Here is a 21,195-nt window from a genome sequence, read left to right as displayed (position 1 = left end):
GTCTCAGAGCAGCTTACAAACTCTTTTCCCTTCCCCTCCCCACAACAGACACCCTGTGAGGTGGGTGGGGCTGAGAGAGCTCTTGACAGAAACTGCTCTTTCAAGGACAGCTCTTATCAGGACTATGGCTTGCCCAAGGTCATCCAGCTAGGTGCAAGTGGAGGAGTGGGGAATCAAATCCAGTTCTCCCAGATTAGAGTCCGCGCACTTAACCACTACACCAAATTTGCTCCAGGGGAACTGATCTGTGTAGTCTGGAGACCGGTTGTAATTCTGGAACATCTGCAGGCCTTGTCTGAAGTAGGGCGACCCTAAACATAAACAGTTTTGTTTTGCTTTTTTGCCATTGAAGGAGACAACCCTGTGATGATCTATTGATTTAGCTGATGGGGGGGGGGGGATTGAAGTCAGCTCTTAGCCCTGAGATCACAAAGCTGATAATTAGGCTTTTTTTAAAAAAAAAAAAATTTAAATCACATAAATCATCACATCAGTCATCAGTTTGTAATTCAAAGGCTTCTTAAGTTTCAAACCATTCCTTTAATAGCCGTTTGAGCCAGAACAATTATCAGCTGAAAATTGTCATCAAAAACGTAGCCAGCTAATTTCGGCATATCAAGCCTCTTTTAAAGGGAAAAGGGAAAGCCGATCAGAGAGGGGGGTGATCAACCGACAATCTCAGATGCTGAGATTTAACAGATGTCATTCATTTCGCCCTGACCTGGCTGGCCCAAGCTAGCCTGATCTCATCAGATCTTAGAAGCGAAGCAGGATCTGGATGGGAGACCCCCAAGGAAGTCCAGGGTTGCTATGCAGAGACAGGCAATGACAAACCACCTCTGGATATTTATTGCCTTGAAAACCCTTGTGGGAGTCACCATACGTCAGCTGTGACTTGACAGCCAAAAAAAAAAAAAAGGTTGTTTCACAGTCAATGTTTAGATCTTTGTCTCATTTGAGACACCATAGGTCTGCTGATGGGCAAACCAGACCATTCAAGGATACGATATTATGGATACTGAAAAGAAAAGGGGAAGAGTAGGAAGTGGAAAGAAAGATGAAGGAGAAAGCAGAGCAGGAGCTGCAAGAAGGAAAGAACAACAACATCCTCGAGTTAAGAATCCTGCCTTCTGTTGTCGCCTTGCCTACACCAAGCTACACAACAATGCACCTGATGATCTGCGGAGGATCATTTACACATACCACAAATGCTGGAGTCAACCAATCTGCACGTGTGAACCAGTCTTTCGCAGCATGGCTTCTCCCCACCACCCTCCCCACAACACCACTTTACATATTATTTTAATCAGCTGTTGGGGTAGCAACTTAAAAAAAAAACTGAACAGAAACAGTCATACAAAAAAAACATAGACATCAGGTAAGCTCACACTCAGGGAACTGAAACGTTATCCAATGATTCGCAATTACATTCATAGTGGGTGTTTTCAAACCGGGGGCTGTTATCGTTCACGTCCACGATGACAACGTTGATCTGGCAAATCCCAATGAGAGGTTCTGCGGCCTGGTCTGTGGCTGTCACGGTGATAGGATATTCTCGCTGCTTTTCTCGATCAAATATCTGAAGCGTCGTCAAGAGGCCTGGAAACGAGATTGCAATCAAAAGGAATGAAATTTCCGCAAGGACCAGTCCACTTTCTCCCATTATAGTTTCCAGGTTGAAAGGCTTTGGAGAAAGTACAAAACAAAACTCATCTAAAACCCATCAGTGAGAAAACTCAAGTGCAATCTTCTCACCTGCAGCTGGGTTGTTCAAAACCCAGCTCTGCAAACTTTCCATCAACAGGAAAGGTTGAATGTTCATATTCTTAAAGGAAAACTGAACCATGTAGAAGAAGGGATACAAGAAGTATGCACGTGAGGGCCATCAAGTCACAGTCATATATGGCGACCCCAGCAAGGGGCTGTCAAGGCAAGTGAGAAGCAGAGGTGGTTTGCTAGTGCCTTCCTCTTTGCCTTGGTAGTCTCCCTTCCAAGTTATCAATCCTGCTTAGCTTCTGTGATCTGACAAGATCAGGCTATATCATGCTGCCTCCCCCCCACACACACACACACTATACAGTGTGGGAAAATCTTATGCGGGGGGAAACCTAACTTGTTTAAGTTATTAAAATTAACTTTATTGCAAAGATCTCAGGAGACTGAAAGTGTTACAAGAACTTGGGATTATGTGATTGCAAAAACTGAATACTTTTATTTCAGGGGCACTGTGTCATGAATAATTGATTTCAATTTAATTTCACTAGGCAAGTTCTGATTTTGTTTGTTGTACAAAACAGAGCTGTTGTTCTCTTTTTTATGTATTTATGTGTGGTTATTTATCTTCTGTAAAGGGGGGGGGGGCTCCTGACTTTAAATGTGTGTTGATGAGGGTCTGCAACGACTGAGACTGAGCAGAAAAGAGATCTTGGGGTTGTACTGGACAGCTTAATGAACATGTCGACTCAGTGCACAGCAATAGTGAAAATGAACATTAATTCTAGGGATTATTAGCAGAGGGACTGCAAACAAAAACAGTCTCTCATAAAGTTGAACCACGGGGTGCTTGATGAAGTTCATGAGCAACAGACTCAAGAAAGAAAATAGGAAATAGGCTTTTTTCCCAAATGAGTAATTAAATTGTGGAATTCACTGCTGGTGGACATAACCACCAGAAGCACAGACAGCTTTAAAAGCAGATGAAAGATTCATGTAGAAGAGGATCACCAATAACTACTAGCTATGATGATTAAAGGGAACCTCCACATTCAGAGACAATAAAAACAGGTTGCTTACCTGTAACGGATGATCTTCGAGTGGTCACCTGTGCAGTCACACACTTGGGTTTTGGGCACGCCCACAAAGCCGACCTCAGAGATCTGGAAGAGCTAGCCTCAGACAAAAAAATTTGGCGGGCTTTTCTCCTCCGCTCTGGGGAGCAGGCTGCCACTGCGCATGCCTGGAGCTGAGGAGAAACCCCGCCTGCGCTCAGTTTCTTCCAGCCGCCACTGACAAGGCCATGCAAATGAAGACAAGATGGAAAAGCCAGCAGCGGGGAAGGCTGGGCGGGCGTGTGGGACTGCACAGGTGCCAAAGATCATCAGTTACAGGTAAGCAACCTGTTTATCTTCATTTTTGTGGTCCCTGTGCAGTCCCACACTTGGGTGATTAACCAGCTAATTCACGCACGGAAGTGGGCACTGGCAGGAAGCCAACAGCAATGGTCACCACCCAAATATGGGACAGGTAAGGCAAACGGGCGAAGGCACTCGCGTAGAGAGCTACCTGGAATCCCATGAAGGATGGTTCAATGGAAGATGGATTGGAGGACCGAGCGGCTAAAGGACACATCTCTACGAGCACGAACATCAAGTGCATAATGCATGACAAAGGTGGATGGAGTCGACCATGTCGCCGCAGCGCAGATATCCTCCAAGGAGACACCATGCAGGAAGGCTGCAGACGTAGCCATAGCTCTCGTAGAACGGGCCCGGACCATCTTGGGTAAGGGCTGATGTGCAAGTTCGTAGCAGAGCTGGATCGTGGCCACGATCCATTTAGCAAGGCATTGGGAGGTGATCTGACAGCCCTTACGCGGGGCTCCATAAGCCACAAAGAGCTGGACATCCTGGCGGAAGGAGCGTGTCCTATCCAAGGACAGGGCCCGACAAGCGTCTAGAGTGTGGAGGGCCCACTGACCATCATCAGCTGGATTTGGGAAGAAGGCTGGCAGTGAAGATGGCTGAGAGAGGTGGAAAGCGGAGACGACCTTGGGCAGGAAGATCAGGTCCGATCTGAGAACCACTTTCTCTTTATGGAAGATGGTGTAGGGCGGATCCGAACAGAACGCACAGGTATCACTGGCTCGGCGCCCCAAGATCACAGCCACTAAAAAAGCCATTTTCCAGGAGCAATGATGCAGGGAAGATGTACCCAAAGGTTCGAAGGGCTTTCTCATTAACATTGAGAGAATGAGGGAAAGGCTCCAGGCAGGAATGAGAGGCTTAACTGGCAGATGCAGCTGTAAAATGCCTTTCAAAAACCATTTCGACTAACGGTGTGAAAACACAGTAACGCCATCAACAGGAACATGAAAAGCCGAAATGGCCGAGAGATTAACTTTCAACGAGGAATAAGACAGCCCCAAATCGTTGAGGGAGAGAAGGTAGGATAGCACCGCTGGAAGGGGTGCAGACGCAGGGTCCAAGTCACGAGTCGTTGTGTAACTGGAAAAACGAGTCCACATGGAGCAATACGAGCGTTGTGTGGACTGTTTATGGGAATTCAGGATGGCATGTTGTACCCGTGGGGAAAATGTTAAGGACTGATCCTCCAGGCCGTCAGGCGGAAGATGGAGGGATTGTGGTGAAGCACCCTCCCGTTGCCCTGGGAGAGAATGTCGAGGACTAGCGGGAAGCGGAAGTACTTGGCTCGAGAAAGCCGCAGAAGTGGTGCAAACCAGGGTTGTCGAGGCCACCATGGGGTTACCAGGATGCAGGAGGTGCGATCTATGGTGATCTTTTGGAGGGTCCAGGGGATTAGAGGGAATGGAGGGAACATACAGAACAGTCTCCCTATCCACTTGTGGAGGAAAGCATCCCCTTTGGAACCCTGGGCCGGAGCCCCCCGGCTGAAGAAAAACGGGCATTGTGCATTGCACCTGGCTGCAAATGCGTCCACATCAGGACAACCGAAGAGGCTGAACACCCATTGTAGGTACGTTGGGTTCAGAGTCCATTTGTGATCGCTGGACCGAGTCCTGCTGAGGGCATCGGCCTGGATGTTGGAAGCCCTGTGGACGTGCACCGCTGTCAAGTGGATGTTGTGCTGGAGACACCAAGCCCAGAGGGAGAGAGCACGCTTGCAAAGTTTGATGGAGACCGTGCCACCCTGCTTGTTCATGTAATAGATGGTGGCAATGCTGTCGGATGCCACTTGGACATGGCAGTCCCTTAAACTGGCCAGGAAAGACTGTAACGCTCGATGGACCATGGTGAGTTCGAGGCAATTGATGTGGGAGGTCTTCTCAGAATCGGACCACACGCCTCGTGCTATCAGTTCACAGTAGTGGGCTCCCCAACCCCACAACGATGCATCTGTCGTGAGCAACTCTGTAGGAGGTGGGAGGTGAAAAGGCATTCCCAGGGACAAGTTGGCGCTGTTGACCCACCAGCATAGGGACCTCAGGATCACAGGAGAGACCACAAGCCGTAACGTAGGAGGATCGACATTCAGACAAAAATGGCGGAGAAACCACAATTGCAGTGGGCGCATACGCAGACGTGCGTAGGGAACCATGAACGTTGTTGCCGCCATGTGCCCCAAAAGACACTGAAGCCGTTTGCTGCAGGGAAAGACAGTCCCCCACCAGGGATTGAAGCGTGGCAGCTTTGTCCGGAGGCAGGAAGGCACACTGTCTGGTGGTGTCGATGTCGGCTCCTATGAATGACAGAGACTGAGTTGCTCAAGGTGGGACTTCGCAAGGTTCACGGAGAGACCGAGGGCAGCGAGGAGCCAGAGCATGCAGGTGATGCTTTGCAGAAGGTCCTCTCGGGATGGAGCCACCAAGAGCCAGTCGTCGATGTATGGGAAGACAACAATGGCGTGTTGTCTCAGTGTGGCCGCTACCACTGCCATACACTTGGTAAAAACCCTGGGGGCAGTCAAAAGCCCGAAGGGGAGGACCCTGTATTGATAGTGACGGGTCCCGACGGTGAAGTGAAGGTATTGGCGGAATGCTGAACAGATAGTAACATGGAAGTAGACATCCTGGAGTTGCCTTTCTGTAGGAGCGGGAAGATGGACTGCAGGGTAATCATGCAGAATTTTTTGTGGCAAATATACCGGTTCAGATCCCTGAGATCCATGATGGGATGTTTTCCTCCTGTACGTTTGGGGACGAGGAAATATCGAGAGTTGAACCCGGAGTGGTGGAACGACCAAGGAACAGGTTCTATTGCCCCTTTGGCGAGCAGGTCTGAAACGTCGGTCTTCAGGAAGCGGTTGGGGGGGTGGGACAGAAATGAGGGACGTGAGGCCGATGGTGAAACACTATCGCGTATCCCATGCGGATTATAGCGAGGACCCAAGTGTCTATTGTAATTGCCTCCCAGACGTGGAGGAAAGGGAGAAGCCTGGTGCCGGAACTGGGGGTCACAGAGGTGAAAGTCTACAGACGAATGAAGAAGAGATCCTCTTTTTTTTTAGAAAGAAAAGACAGAACAACGAAATAGTTAGGACATAGAAGAAAACAGAGAACTGAGGTAGTTGAGGTAAACCAGAGGAGGGAAGCGCAACGAGGTCTGAACGTGGCGGTGTAAAAGAAGAAACTGAGCAGAGGTGGGGTTTCTCCTCAGCTCCAGGCATGCACAGTGGCAGCCTGATCCCCAGTGCGGAAGAGAAAAGCCCGCCAAAAAAAATTGTCTGAGGCTAGCTCTTCCAGATCTCCGAGGTCGGTTTTGTGGGCGTGCCCAAAACCCAAGTGTGGGACTGCACAGGGACCACGATGAAGATCCCTCTGAATACCAGTGCTATGAGGCAACTTTAGAAGGTGGCTACAGGGGGAGGCTCTGAAGCAACTGCCTTCTGGACTGAAGAATATCCAGTCCCCCACTCTAGCCCCTCCTATAGCTTCTTTATACCCCAACCACCCACAATCAAATAAAAAGGAGGACACAAGTCCTTTTAAAATAAAGATTGATAGCGTGTAAGCTATATGTTCCCTAAAGGTCTCTTATCTGCAGACCTGGTAGTTTAAGACTGTACTTATATGTGAGGCAAACAGAGACCACTGCTTCTTAGACTTTTGACTTGAGAAACAACATAAAAACGGATATAAACAACAAAGGTTTATTTAACATAAAATAAAGTATTTAATAAGGCAAATATGATGTGTGGATAACTCTTATATGTAAGGCCTGAGGAAGTATGTTTCAGTGTATCTGAAAAATTGTGCATGCACACAAATGCTTATAACCCAGAATTAAACTTTGTTCATCTTAAGGTGCCACTGAACTCAAACTTAGATACATTAAGGCCCCGGTCACACGGGCAGGAAACTGCAGGGGAGAAGCGTGGCTGTTTGCCCTGTGGCAAACTACTGCGCAGTTACTCGATCAGACCTCCCGTGGAGGTCCTGTGGAGGTACCGTGGAGGTTCCATGGCAAGGGAGAGGTGCTGATCACAGGACAAGCCGGCGCGCAACGAAGAAGCGTGCGCCGCGGCAAAATGTTTTGTTTTTGTGTGTACATGACTAATGCGCATGCTCCGTGTGCGCATCCACAGAGACGTGGACAAAAAAAACCCACCTTATTTGCAAGGGGACATGGGCGGGCGTCGGATGCCACCGGAAATGCGATCAGACGCCCGCCCTTGCCCCGCAGTTTCCGGAAACTAGTACCTCCGAGGTACTAGTTTTTTGCCACGCAGTTTCGGCTGGAAGCCTCGGTTGTGCCACGGGAGTGCTACGCTTCCCAGATGTGCTGGTGAGATCGCGCCCGGAAACTCCGGCTGTTTTCCGTCTCACTTGTGTGGCTTCTGTTCCGTGTGACCGCAGCCATAGTAAAGCTGGCTCTCAAAAAAGGTAAATAACTCCTGAGGGGAGATTTGATTCTCCTTTCTCTGGGCAGGGTACCTCAGCAGGTTCAAGGCTGCTTTTTTCTCACACAGAACACCTTTCCACAGAAGCTACATGCACCAGTTAGGAATGATGGGCCCTTAACAGGATGCTTATTTCCAGCACTAAAAATAAGCTTTCTTCCCTAAGCCAACCCCCAAACCCTGACTAAATAGCCAAATCAAAGCCTGGATAAGCTGATGCTCCTTTCCAGAACCAAGAAATCCCCTTCTGAAGGAAATCAGTTTTTTCTTCACCCTTCTTAAGCTGAGGCTGGCTCCACCCCTCCTACCCAGTGAAGTTCCATGGGCTCTGATTGGCTGACAGTCACTTGGATTTGCATGAGGCCTAAATCACAAGGATTGGTTCAGAGCCCTGGAGGAGAGGTGGGACTTCTAAGGATCACTGCCACGGAGACTTCGGCCATTACGCCCTCTATGTTGGCCCTGCAGGGCACCTGGTTGGCCACTGTGTGAAACTGGATGCTGGACGAGATGGTCTGATCCTGCTGGACACCCTGTATGCACTTGTTTGCCCATGAAGAATGCCTCTTGTGCATGTACACTCACTGCAATACATACAGGAAAGGAGATAACAGCAAGTACAGAGTGGGACAGTGGAATACCCTTAACTCATCCATCCACTTACCATCAAGTAGGGCTGGTTTTGATGCCAGGCTATTTGTATTTAGGCCACTTTCTAATTAATTGGACAATTAGCCCATTAATGGTGTGCCCCCCCTCCCAATTTTGTCATTATATTGTGACTCTTAACAGTGTAACCCTAGTCGAAGCTCACTAATTCCACTGGGTTTAAACTTGGGAAGACATTGCACAGTGAACTAAAGGGTGTTTTTATGTGGAACTAGGTAAAATCTGTTGCTTTTATCAGTTGTTTTAGCTAGTATTTATGTGTGATATGCTTCCACTTTGACTACACTGTTTAGTTTATTATGATACTTTTATGGTTTTTATGTTTGTGCTTATTTATTTATTTATACTGGGAATTGTCTTGGGCAGTTAGTTCAGAGAAACTGTTTGCAAATAAGCATAGGCATCAGACGGACAGAAAACTGGTTGTGCAGATGCTATCTAATGCTGCTTCTACCAGACGGCATCATCCACGGAAACTGAGTTAGCAGCAGCCAGCCTAGAAAAAAACAGGCACATCATCTCTGTGCTCAAGAATCCAAGTGGGTGACAATAATAAATACCTATTCCAAACAACTTTGTTACTACTAGGGAGTGAGAACCATACACAGTTGCCTTTCATTATGTTCAGCACAAGGATTATCATCAACTTCGTTCATAGCCTGTCTTTCTTACCGAGATTCGAGGCAGATCACAAAATATGATAAAAACAGTTCAATCAAAAAGCAAAGGTTTTTAATAGCCCAAACAGTGCCAGTGGGGCTTGGGCTGAAGAGCTGGGAAACACTGCGAGCAAGCAAACAAAACTAAAAATCTAAAGCACCAAAGTAGCAGCCTGAATAGTCCTGACTAGTCCGAGCTTAGAAGCTAAGCAGGGTCAGCCATGGTTAGTAGTTGGATGGGAGACCACCAAGGAAGTCCAGGGTTCCTATGCAGAGGCAGGCAATAACAAGTCACCTCTGCCTCATCTCTTGCCTTGAAAACCCCATGAGGGAATGCCATAAGTCAACTTAATGGCAGTTAATTAAGTATTCTTATTATGACGACAAAACTGTCAATGTGATCCAAGAATTGTTTGAAATACCATACTGAACAGAAGGCAGAAGACGCTGAACTACAGTATAAGGGGGTGGTACATGTAATAAAGGAGCTGCGGTGGCTCAAGTGGTTAAGACACTGAACTGCAGGCTGTGGAAGGTCGGTAGTTCAGCAGTTCGAGACCTGGGTGCCGCATAATGGAGTGAGCTCCCATCTCTAGTTCCAGCTCCTGCCAACCTAGCAGTTCGAAAGCAAGAAATTGCAAGTAGATAAATAGGGACCACTTCGGTGGGAAGGTAACAGCGTTCCGTGCGCCTTGGTGTTTAGTCATGCCGGCCACATGACCACGGAAACGTCTTCGGACAGCACTGGCTCTTTGGCTTGGAAACGGAGATGAGCACTGCAACACTAGAGTCGGACTCGTCTGGCTTTCGAGCAAGGGAACCTTTACTTTTTTTTTACATGTAATAAACACCATTATCTACTACAATACTATCTTTTATAGAAGCACCATCGTAGGCTGATCTATTATACCATAGTTCTGACCACTTTATAAGAAGGCCCTTCTGAACAAAGCCCCCCATTCACAAAGGTGGAGTCTGAACTGGGAACTTTTTTTGTTCACGGTTCAGTTTCTTAGCCAATTTTGCTCTCATCCACATTTTCCTATATATCCTTTTCCTATATATCCGTCCTGCTGGCAGATCCACTTTAATGGGGATTCAAAAAAAATGCTGTCCCTCTTTATTGTGTTCCCGTACTGAGAGGAGAAACAGCAGCTTCTTTTCTCCCCTGCAGTAATGTCAAGGAACATGGACAACACCGCCTTTTTCTTCCAAAGAAAATTCTGACCAACTATTTCTGCTGTCATGCTCGACTTCAGAGAATCTTCCACAAATGGTTCGTGAAAAAACGTCCCACAAGGCGCTATCCCTTGATCATACAGCTAAAATTCCACAAACTGCCTGTGGTCAAATGTGAACCCAAGCTGCACACTAAACTTGTGTGGGTGGGTATTTTTGCATTTTGTATGTGTGTGTGCATGTGTGTGCGCCTGAAAGTCATGGCAACCTCTGGCAAGCTACTGCTTGGTAGCCTGCCTCTGCCTCCCAGCCCTGGTATTCTCTGGAGGTCTCCCATTTAAATACTTGACAGGATCGGCCCTGCTTAGTTTCCAAGATCTGACGAGATCGGGCTTGCCTGGACTATCCAGCTCAGGGCCCACACAATAGATTCTTCCGAGAAAGAAGGGGAGCTGGTGCCACAACAGCAGACAAGCGCCTGTCAGTGCAATCCTGGGCAGTCTTACGTCACTCCAAGCCCACTGACATTGAATGAGTTTAGACTGGAGTAACCCTGCTAAGGACTGCAATGTGAATTACAAAAAAGGAACTTCCCCAGTTTGACTTTTGCTGCAAACCCATTTGGGTGGCCTTAGATAAGCCACTCCCTCTCTGCCTCAGTGCCTGCTGTTACACTTCCTCCCATATTGTCCAGCCTGCCAGTTGAGATCTAACTCTACTCTCTATGCCCCTGCCTTCAGAGGTGAGGCAGGTGGTAACCACAGACAGGGCTTTTCCAGTAGTGGCACCTCACTTGTGGAATCCCCTTCTCCTTGAGGCTCCCCCGGCACCTACACTGATCCCTTTCAGTCACCAAGACAGAATGTTTCTGTTCACCAAGCCATTTAATTAAGGGGCAGGTCTTTTAACACCATTCTGGTTTGTTTTTAGTCTTGAAACTGTTCTTTTAAGCTGCTCAGTGGACTATGTTTTTATTGTCTATATTTTATATTAGTACCGGTATATAATAAGCAACTTTTCATGTTTCGTTTTTATCTTGTAAGCAATCTCAGGCAGGTTTCCTGGAGAGTCGGCAAGAAATTTTTTCTAAATAAGTACATTTACATGACTTTTATAAGGGTTATAATAAAATAAGGGCCTGAAGCACAAACTCAGAAGCACCATACAAGTGATCAATGAAGTGCCACCGCAAATACAGCCTAAGCAAGACTCAGCTGGGTAGTGTTTAGGGGCTAACATCCCCACCCTGCCTCTTTCATTTACACCCGTGCCAGTAAAGCTGCAATCCAAAAAGTTGGCCTTGCCTGTGTCGGGGTGAATGTTAAATGAAGGAAGGGCACCATCTCTGTGCATCAAGCCGTATTTCACCCTGCCGTTGGGGCCTTCATCTGCGTCTGTCGCCTCTACTTGTAACACAGACGTTCCCACAGGCTGGTTCTCTAACACAGAAGCATGTTCTCGGTAATGCTGACACTGGCAAAAGGACATAAAATACACTTAGATACGATCTGACATGGGATGCAATTCTCGGGAACCGAGGGCTTAACCCAACAGCGAATTTTTTAAAAATGCCCCCAAAATGAGATAAAAGGAGAGGGTTACTCTCCACCATCTCTGCCGAGTGGCAGCGACAGATCTCTCTTGGTTTCTTTTCAGTCTTTGAAGGACGTTTTAATGACTCTACCAAACTATCAGACATATGAAATGAAGGTGGAATGTCCGTATCCCACAAATCTAGCCATATGAGTCAGCAGCAGGAAAGCTGGCAGAGCAGGGGCTGTGTGGAGTTCCAGATTTGCACGTGGATCCCAGGCACCTCTAGCTAAAAGGATCAAGTAGCAGCCAGTGTTCCCTGAGCTAGTGTGAGCTGGCTCACAGTTTTTTAGCCTACGGCTCACACATTTTTGTCTTGGCTCAGGAAGGACGGCTCCAGAGCAAACTAATGTATGCACTAGCCAATCGCTCGCTCACAACTTTAATGCCGGTAGCTCAAAGTAGGATTTTTGCTCGCAAGACTCCACAGCTTAGAGGGAGCCTGGGTAGCAGCTGATGTGAAAGACCACTGCCTGAGGCCCTGGAGAGCTGTTGCCAGTCACAGTAGACAGTACTGACAGTATTAACCTTGACAAGCCAATGGCTTGACTCTGCAGAAGGCAGCTTCAAGTCTGATCTAGTATCTTATCACTGCTGGCACCACAGCAAAAAAATGATTATTCACTAAAGGCCACGGACCGCTTAAGTTCCTGCTTATCCAAAACACCTTGAAACTACACTATGCTAGGGATGACTCCAACAAGTCAATCAAAGTCAACTAATAAGTGAGATCACACCAATTTAGCCTGGAGAACGATTTCACCTTTCCTTTCAGAACTCTGAATGGACTGGGCAGGGGAATAATTAAGGAGGGGCACTGTACATAATTGCAACAGTTACTCGGGCTCGATCGTTTTTGTCGCTTTGTTAGAATCTCAAGATGTGTTGAAGTAATCATGCTGCTGGTTCATCACGCACAGGTGTCAACTCAAGTTGGCTTGGGTACACCAAAAATTAATGGGATCGGTTGTGGTTGATTAGAAACTCTTCTAGAGTAGTCCAGCCAATCACATGAAGGCAGCAGTAAATAAAACCTATGTTTTCAAGGCTGCCGTAGTGATACTGAATGTCTGTCACAAGAACATGCGAGAAGAAATATGAATTTAATTTGGCCACACTGGATGCACAACTCCTCAATTTTTGCTGCATGTATATATCCTGGCAAGGTAAGTGCAGTTATAAATTCTCAACGCATGTGAAAACACACTAGCAATTCAAGTGATGCCCTCCAGACCTTTAACACAGTTCAGGACAGCACAGTTACCTTCTGAAACACTGGCTTGTTATTGTTGACATCATCAACGTGCACAATAACCAAAGCGGTGCTAGAAAGGGAGCGCGGTCCCCCAGAGATGTTGTCATCGGTAGCTGTAACATTAAGTACGTACTCTGGCCCTTGAAGCTTAGGGGGTGGGCTTGAGCGGAGGCGGATTAAGCCTGTAAAAGGTAAGAGATTGTGTTTTTAATATCAGTCTAAATGTCTTCTCGTTCCATTTGCAGTTCTAAGTTATGAAAAGTTGGATGAGGGCCAAGATGCAGGTTCAAATCTCTGCTTGGCCATGGAGTCCCCTGGGATGGCCTGGCCTGCTCCGTATTTCTCAGCCCGACAGAGATGTTGTGAGGATAAAAAGGAATAAGAGCCATACAGTCTGTCTTTGCCGCCCTCTTTTGAGGAAAGGAACAATAAAAAAGCAGAAACAAAGACATACGGCTATAGTCTCTGTTCTGGTGTATAAATAATCAGGGCTCCCCCCCCCAAAAAAAACAAACCCAAAAAACATCAGGACTATAGATGAAGTGACATTTTGTACTCCAGATGAGAATCACATTCAGTAGAACCACAGGCTACAAATAGTTGCTAGACGTGGCTGAGTCGGCGGCAACTGGGAGATTCACATATATGAACATTTCCCATTTTAATACAAACAAACTCTCCTCATGCCAAAAAAAAGTCGTCACAGCAAGGAATAAAGTTCTAGCCTTCTCTCTGATACATTTTTTCCCTATATATATATAAGGATAGGGGGAAGGTTTTAACTATGAAACAGCATACAAAGATGTGACCCCCTCCAGCCCCAGGGCAAAGTGGTATGTATGTATGATCTAGTTCTGTACCTCCCTGTTGTTCATATCACTCGGCTCTCTGGAAGGAACAAGGAAATCAATAAAGGGGTGTGTGTCAAAAAAGCCTAGTCCAAGGGAATTTTGGTAAAGGCAAGCAGGTCACAAAATGCAGGGCACAAAATTACAAAACTCTGGGGTGTGAATCCACAAACACAACAGTCTGGTAGCTGCCACCAGCCCCTTTTGACTACCCAGCAGCCAGAAGCCAAGGGGCAAGCTTCTAACGGTCCTGGGATTAAACAAGGAAGTCAGCCCTGCAGTACAGGTGTCAGGACCCACAGCAACAATGAAGTACACACTTGCAGGAAGGTTTTGCTTTATTTGAAGCTATAGATGCATGGACAGGAACACTGTTAGGAATGAGGGGGGGAGCAATGAGCATGGCATGTTATAGTACATTCAAACAACTGAGGCCCAATTGCGGGAGTTCCCCCGCGCGCCATCGGGCCTGGGAACAAACGCTTCTAGGCAGCACAAGCTATCTCCTTCCCACGGTTTTTCGTGAGATTACCCAAGCAACTATCCAGCAGCAGCAACCACCTGTGGCCTTGAGAGATATAGACGTTCCAGCAGCTAAGCAATTAAGCGCATCAACAGGTCTACATATGAAAGCGAAAGCAACCAAGCACATACATGAAGGAGAAAAAAAACATTGTCAGCTTGCTGACAACAGGCCACCTGCAGAGCGAGTTTCTCCAAAACAATTAACCTGGTAGGTGTGCACTAAGGTCTAGGTACTGGGGATTAGACTGAAGCCACCTGAAGAGCAGAACACCACAAGATGTAGTCCAAAAAAAAAAGTATTAAATTGCTCAAAAAATAAAGCAAAATTCAAAAGGCTACACAGTAAGACATTGCTTCAAAATTGCCAGATGTTACCATTCCAAGCTGAAGACGTTCAGCAATCCAAGTCCACTCTCTCCCAAGTTGGTGTCGGACAGGAAGGGTGCCTGGCCCATAACAAGCAAACATTCCAGATGATTTTTAGGGAGCTACAGCTTCCCACCCAAAAAACCAGTGGAAAAAAACCACAACAGGTTGAAAAGACTAAACTTTTATGGCCAAGGATCCAACATGGTCTGGGGCCCAACAGACCAATCAGCTCTCTGGCTTATGATGTCTATTAATGATGTGAGCCTGTTACTAGGCATATGCCCTAGAAGGGGATCAGAATCCAGTGAAATGGTAATCTGCAGTACAACCCTCCCATTTCTAACAGGTGTAAATCATAAGCACTAATTAAACGGGAATGCAGTTAATTATGGTTACCAAGGCACCATACTTTGGCCTTGGAAACAAGAAAGGAGTCAGTGATAATCACTAATTCCCTTTGTACCTGGGAATGTTATCTGGGTGTCACAAGGTCCACTTGCTGAACCTTCAAGCAACCAGCACAGTTATTCTCCATCTGAACCTTTCAAATCAAATGCAGGCCTAAAATTGAAAATGAAGCCTGAACCAATGTTTAAGAGAAAACAAGAAACTGAACTAGGAACTCAGTTTCTTGACAGGGGGATCTAAAGATCGTGCATATTCAGAACGCGCCTTGATTACTATAATACTGAACATCTACAAACATACTGCATAGCCAAATAGGAGACCATTTACTTTTTCTACCATGGGCCTGAAAACAACCCAGAGTCTTAGTTCCCCACTGAGGAAAACAAATCTTGTTTCCTAAAGGCCAAAGATACAACTCTGGCTTAATCTACCATACACACAATCTGAGAAGGGAACAAGGGCACATAGATGTGTCTGACCTAACAACTGAGACTTTTGCCCAGTGGGGCTTCAGCATGTAAATTAAAAGGCCTCCTGTTAAACAGAGCTTCTGGCTGAAGTTCTGAAGAGGCACTATTAGAGTTATACATAACCGCACTCCCTGACATCCTGCGGTTGGCGCCACTTCCTGTCGCCGCCATTTTGTGATTGTGGCCACCACTCTGTATCAGAATTCTGAAGGAGCCCACTCAAAAAGACTGGGGACCCCTTGGTGTAAAATATCCCAGGTTCAGTCCCTGGCATCTTCAGTTAAAGGACTGCGGGTAGCATGATAGACTTTTCCTTGCCTGAGGCGCTAGGAGAGCCCATGAGAGTATTGAGCTAGACAGACCAAAGGTCTGACTCACTCTAAGGCAGTTTCATCAGAAAAAGATAACTATTTTCAGGAGAAGGGAATTCAGCTTGTGGGTGACACAATAATAATATAGTCTCACATTCCTGTTCTAACAGTGGAAATCTATGCATGTGGTGTTTCAAGTGTTTACTATCTTTCCACAGACAAGACGCTCCAAGGAGCCTCTGAGTTAGGTATCTGAGACCACAGAAACTTTGCCGTATGCTGTGGGTTATATAAGCGCTGACAAAACCCCAAAAAGGTAACCCTCTCTGAAAAGCTGAAGTGAATAGATGTCATTCTTTTTACACCGACACCCATCACGTCTATTATTTATCCGATGTAATCAAAAGTGTCATTTGCAAATGGACCGCTGTTACATGACAAGTGTCACTCACTTTCCCCTTGCAAATGCCACGTCTCCGCCTTAGCTGCTTCTTTCTGACACACGCCTCAGCTTCACCCAGGCATTCCAGGATATCAAGCATATTTCACTGACAGCCACCTTCAAACAGGAGGCAGTACAGTTTTGCAGGAAGAGAGAAAAGGAGGGGGCTTTTCATGGAGTCGTATCACAGACAAATAGTTCTTACAGGGAGAAAAGGGGGGGAGATGTAGTGTCATCCCCCTCAAAGGTAAAAATGAAAACTGACGACCAAGGATTTATTTTTTTTTCCTGCAGAGGAATTGTGTTTAATCTACTGCAAGGAGAACCAGAGTGGCATTTGGCACCTTATAGATAAAAACAGATTTATTGAGGGAGAATTTTTTTGTGGGTGAGAGCCTTCTTCCATCGGAAGCAATTCTTTCACCAGATGAGATTATTTCTTTTGATTTTCATCTTGACGTATGACCTTGTTTTAAGCAACTGTTTCCAAGACTGCTCACTCAGTGCCGCTTTGTTTTTTTGGTGGGAAATGCCTGCTGGACATCTCAAAGATAATTTGGATTCTGGAACACAACAGGCCACTGGGCCTTACCCCAAACACTACTATCAGTGAGGGATGGTGGGAACGACTTCCTAGAACTTATGCAGCAGGTTGTTATAACACGCTTTTCTCTACCGTAAGGAATCTCAAAGCGGCTTTCAATTGGCCTTCCCTTCCTTTCCTCACAACAGTCACCTTGTGAGGTAGGCAGGGCCGGCCCCAGGTTTTTTTGCACACTAGGCGCCCCCCCCGTTCTGGTGCGTCCACCAATTTTCTGGCACCCCCCTACCCCCTCCACGAGCGCCAGCAGTCTGGTTTCATGGGTACAACAAAGGCAGGGGGCGGGGGTGAGGGGGCGCTCCTGCTGCAGTCCCTCGTGGCTGGAACCACGGGACGGGGCTGCTTGCACGTCAGCTCCAGAGCAGGAGTGCAGCCAGAGAAAGCTCTGCCCACCCGGGGCAGCTGCCGGGAGGGGAGGCAGTCATGTGCGACACATGGCCCAGCAGACCGCTGGGTCCCTTTCCTCCACCCCATTGGGACGTCCCCACATGCGCGCCTCCCCTCCCTGTGTCCCCGGAGGCCTGAAATGGCGTCCCCACCAGTGGCGAAAGCCGCCTCCCTCGCCAGAAGATCCGCCGCTGCACCGTAGCAACAGTAGCCTGATGTTCGTGCCTAGCTCTCGCGAGGCAGGCAGACTAGAGTGGTGCCCTCGTCAAGCCAGCACCCATAGGCAGCTGCCTAAATTTTGTCAATGACAGGCCGGCCCTGGAGGTAGATGAGGCTGAGAGAGTTCTGAGAGAACTGTGACTGGCCCAAAGTCACCCAAGCAGGTTTCATATGGAGGAGAGGGGAACCAAACCCAGTTCTCCAGATCAGAGTCCGCCACTCTTAACCACTACACCACACTGCCACCTATGCTCCTTGGAGCCAAAGGAATCTTGGGAAATGTAGTTCCCGGCACCTCTGGACACTGTCCCACACTGCAACATACAAGGATGCTGGAAACTTTGGCATCAACTGTTCCCACAATTCCCACAAGACTGGCACACTGCTGCATCCCGGAAGTTCCTCCTCTCTGGACCTTAACAAATTTGGGAGAATACAGGGAAGGTTCTTAGGTAGCATGATGGGCTAAAACAGATTAATTTCAAATCAGGCCCATATTTCAGGAGGTTTGATCCAAGATGGATCCAGCAGTCAAGAGGACTCCAAAACTTCAATGTCTGTCCCTCAAGTGCCCCCCATTTCAGATTTCGCCCCATCACCAGTTCTGCTCCTTATTGCACTAAGAAATTCAATCTGCAGCCTGGAAGCAACATACAAAACCAGATCCACAGTGATGTAACAAGGGAGATTAAATGGCTAGAAGCACTAGTGGGATCATTTATAACTGGCAATTTTACTTTAACACCTGCATTATTCGGTTCATCGTGCCACACTACTTAAGTATTTGCAAAACAAAGAAACTCATAAAGAAGGGCAGAAGAGTCACATTCCAAAGGTGATTTCTGAAGCAATTCCTTATATAATAATTTGACGGAATCTTTTTCTGGAACACTTCTGAAATGCATTCAGATCCGGAGCATTAAAATTGCAAAAGCACTATTTGCACCAAAATTAAAATTTCATGGTAAGCGAACCCCTAAGACAGACCAAACGAAGAGGAGGACAGATCTGTGGCTTCTTCTTTGCTTCTGATTAGTTTCCTGTGCTCAGGAGAGCACACAAAAAGCCAGAGTAAAAATGTGATTGCAGTTAAGGTAAAATCATCACAGTAACTCCAAAATAAAAGTTACTGCTCAGTTATTTCGGGTTCAAAATGTTCCTTTTTGCTAGAAGAAGAAGAAGAAGAAGAAGAGATTGGATTTATACCCCGCCCTTCACTTGGAGTCTCAGAGCGGCTTACAAAATCCTTTCCCTTCCCCTCCCCACAACAGACACCCTGTGAGGTGGGTGGGGCTGAGAGAACTCTGACACAAACTGCTCTTTCTCAAGGACAGCTGTGCCAGAGCTTGTGACTGACCGAAGATCACATCAACAGGTGCAAGTGGAGGAGTGGGGAATCAAACCCAGTTCTCCCAGATTAGAATCCACACACTTAACCACTACACCAAATACTGGCTCTCTAGATGTGCTGAAGTCAAAGCATTCGCAACTATTTAAACAGAGATGCTATCAATACAGAGAGTTAATGTGAAATAATTCCCTGTCCTGGATAGCCCAGGTTAATTTGATCTCAAAAAGTCTCAGAAGCTAAGGAGGGTCCAGCCCTGGTTAGTATTTGATGGGAGACCATCTTCCAGGGTAGCTATGGAGAGGCAGGCAATGGCAAACCATCTCTGAACTTCTCTTCCCTTGAAAACCCTATGTGGTCACCACTGTTCCCTCTAAGCCGAGTTAGTGTGAGCTAGCTCGCAGTTTTTTATCCTCTGGCTCACACATTTTTGTCTTAGCTCAAGAAGGATGACTCCAGAGCAAACTAATTTTTGCAGTAGCCAAATCATTCACACACAACCTTAATGCCAGTAGCTCACAAGGCTCCACTGAATTTTTGCTCACAAGACTCCACAGCTTAGAGGGAGCATTGGTGGTCATCATAAATTGGCTCCAAACTTGATGGCAAAAAGCTTAAGTGCTGGAATAGGAAACCCCAGTTCTAATCTTTCCTTAGCCATGAAATAAACAGATAGACCTTCAGCCAGTGTCTCGGGGAAGCCCTCCTTCCCTCCCTAACCTGATTCACAGGGCTGTTGTGAGGAGAAAATGGGAGGAGGAGAGAGCTATGAATGCTGCTTTGACCTCACTGGAAGAAGAGCAGGATAAAAATGTTATAGAAACTCAGATTATATTCTCCTCCCTTATAATTTAAAAAAAGATAGTGCAGTTCTGGTTTTGTGCGGCAATATTCATGGAACTGCAAGGAACTTCTGCACAGACATCCTAGATACAAAAATTCACTTGCTGGCAAGTAATTATGTTTAGAATTGAGACCTCAGGGTAGTTTCGCAAAATTTAGTCAGGATTGCATGTGAACATCCCCACCACCACTCCCGGATGGAGTTTTGCTACAGTCTTTAAGAATGGGGAACTTGTGCTACAATCTTAAACCCACTAGCTTGGAAAATTAACTTACCAAGATCAACAACCCTTCCGACTAAACCTGTCAGGGCAATAGCTAGAAGACTGCAGAATTTACATATCTTTTCATAGCTAGGGAGATTTTTGCTGAGCATCTTTTTCTAGAGTAGGGGAAAAGATATGACAGAACAATTTAGCTGAATAGGTAATAGTGCCTTGATTTGCTTTCCGCTTAAAATGGGCAGTGCAACTTTAAGAACTCCCAAAGGAGACTTTGCTAAAGAACACAGATGTATAATATTGTCCAAAAGAAGCATATGTGCCAGAGATATCAAATTTATAGGCCTCCTTAGGCATAAGCAGCATAACTAGGATCAAGGGTGTCAAGGAAATATGACTGGCAAGGCTTGGATCAGGAAAACCTGAAGCATACAGGAGAAGGAGCACACACATAGACAGGAATGGGTAATATGCACAACTAGGAAAAAGGCCCGTTGTGGAAATAAATACAACGGCCTCTAGAAAGAGGCTCTGGGCGAGTGCCCCGGCCTTGAACACTCAGTGTCAATTTGCTGTGGCGACTTCAGCAGGGTATAATGACACTGAGTCCACCATTTTCTCCAGAGGAACTGATCTCTGCTACCTAACGAACAGTTGTAATTTTGAGTGATCTCCAGCCCTCATCTGGAGATTGGCAACGATGGTTCCCCAGAAGGGAATAGTTGGTTTGGAGGGTGGAGTCTATGGCTTTGTACCTGTACGAGGTCCCACGCCTCCTGAAACCTCACCCTCTCCAGGCTCCATCCTTCACATCACCAGGAATTTTCCACCTGGAGTTGGCAACCCTATCTTCTTCCCAGCCAATCATCAACCTACCTTTATTTCCCCCTCACTCTTCAGCTTTCCACCCCCCACACACCTGCAGCCTCTCCCGTGCTCTGAAGCCCTGACTGCTACGTCACATTGGCTCTCATATGGGGGCCACCGCAGCAGCATATAAGGATACAGAGCCCACCATTTTCTCCAGGGGAACTGATCTCTGCCATCTGGAAAGCAGTTGTAATTCTGAGTGATCTCCGATTGGACACATTTTACCTCAGAAGAGCAAAACTATTTAGAATGTTAGAGGCAAAAGCCAATCAAGTCGCATATGCAAATGACCTCTGTGTTCTGAGACAGAGGCCAATGAGGCTGCATATGCAAATAACCTCTGTGTTCTGACTGGCTATGGGGGGGGGAGAAACAGCAAAAA

At 46.7% G+C, this 21,195-nt stretch overlaps 1 protein-coding gene across 1 annotated transcript in view; it reads right to left on the bottom strand.

Annotated features, from left to right (window-relative positions):
• The window catches only part of LOC107111658 (neural-cadherin-like), a 99,283-nt gene that overhangs the window by 60,969 nt on the left and 17,119 nt on the right, over positions 1-21,195 (bottom strand). The window contains exons 7-9 of the mRNA XM_015412663.1: positions 12,961-13,133; positions 11,408-11,576; positions 1,429-1,599 (exon numbers count right to left, since the gene is read on the bottom strand). Coding sequence (XP_015268149.1) covers positions 1,429-1,599; positions 11,408-11,576; positions 12,961-13,133 — 513 coding nt within the window. The remainder of the gene's footprint in view (positions 1-1,428; positions 1,600-11,407; positions 11,577-12,960; positions 13,134-21,195) is intronic.

Source organism: Gekko japonicus, unplaced genomic scaffold (assembly GCF_001447785.1).
Source record: "Gekko japonicus isolate JY-2015 unplaced genomic scaffold, Gekko_japonicus_V1.1 scaffold287, whole genome shotgun sequence".
NCBI lineage: Eukaryota > Metazoa > Chordata > Lepidosauria > Squamata > Gekkonidae > Gekko > Gekko japonicus.
This window is presented reverse-complemented; position numbering and strand designations above follow the sequence as displayed.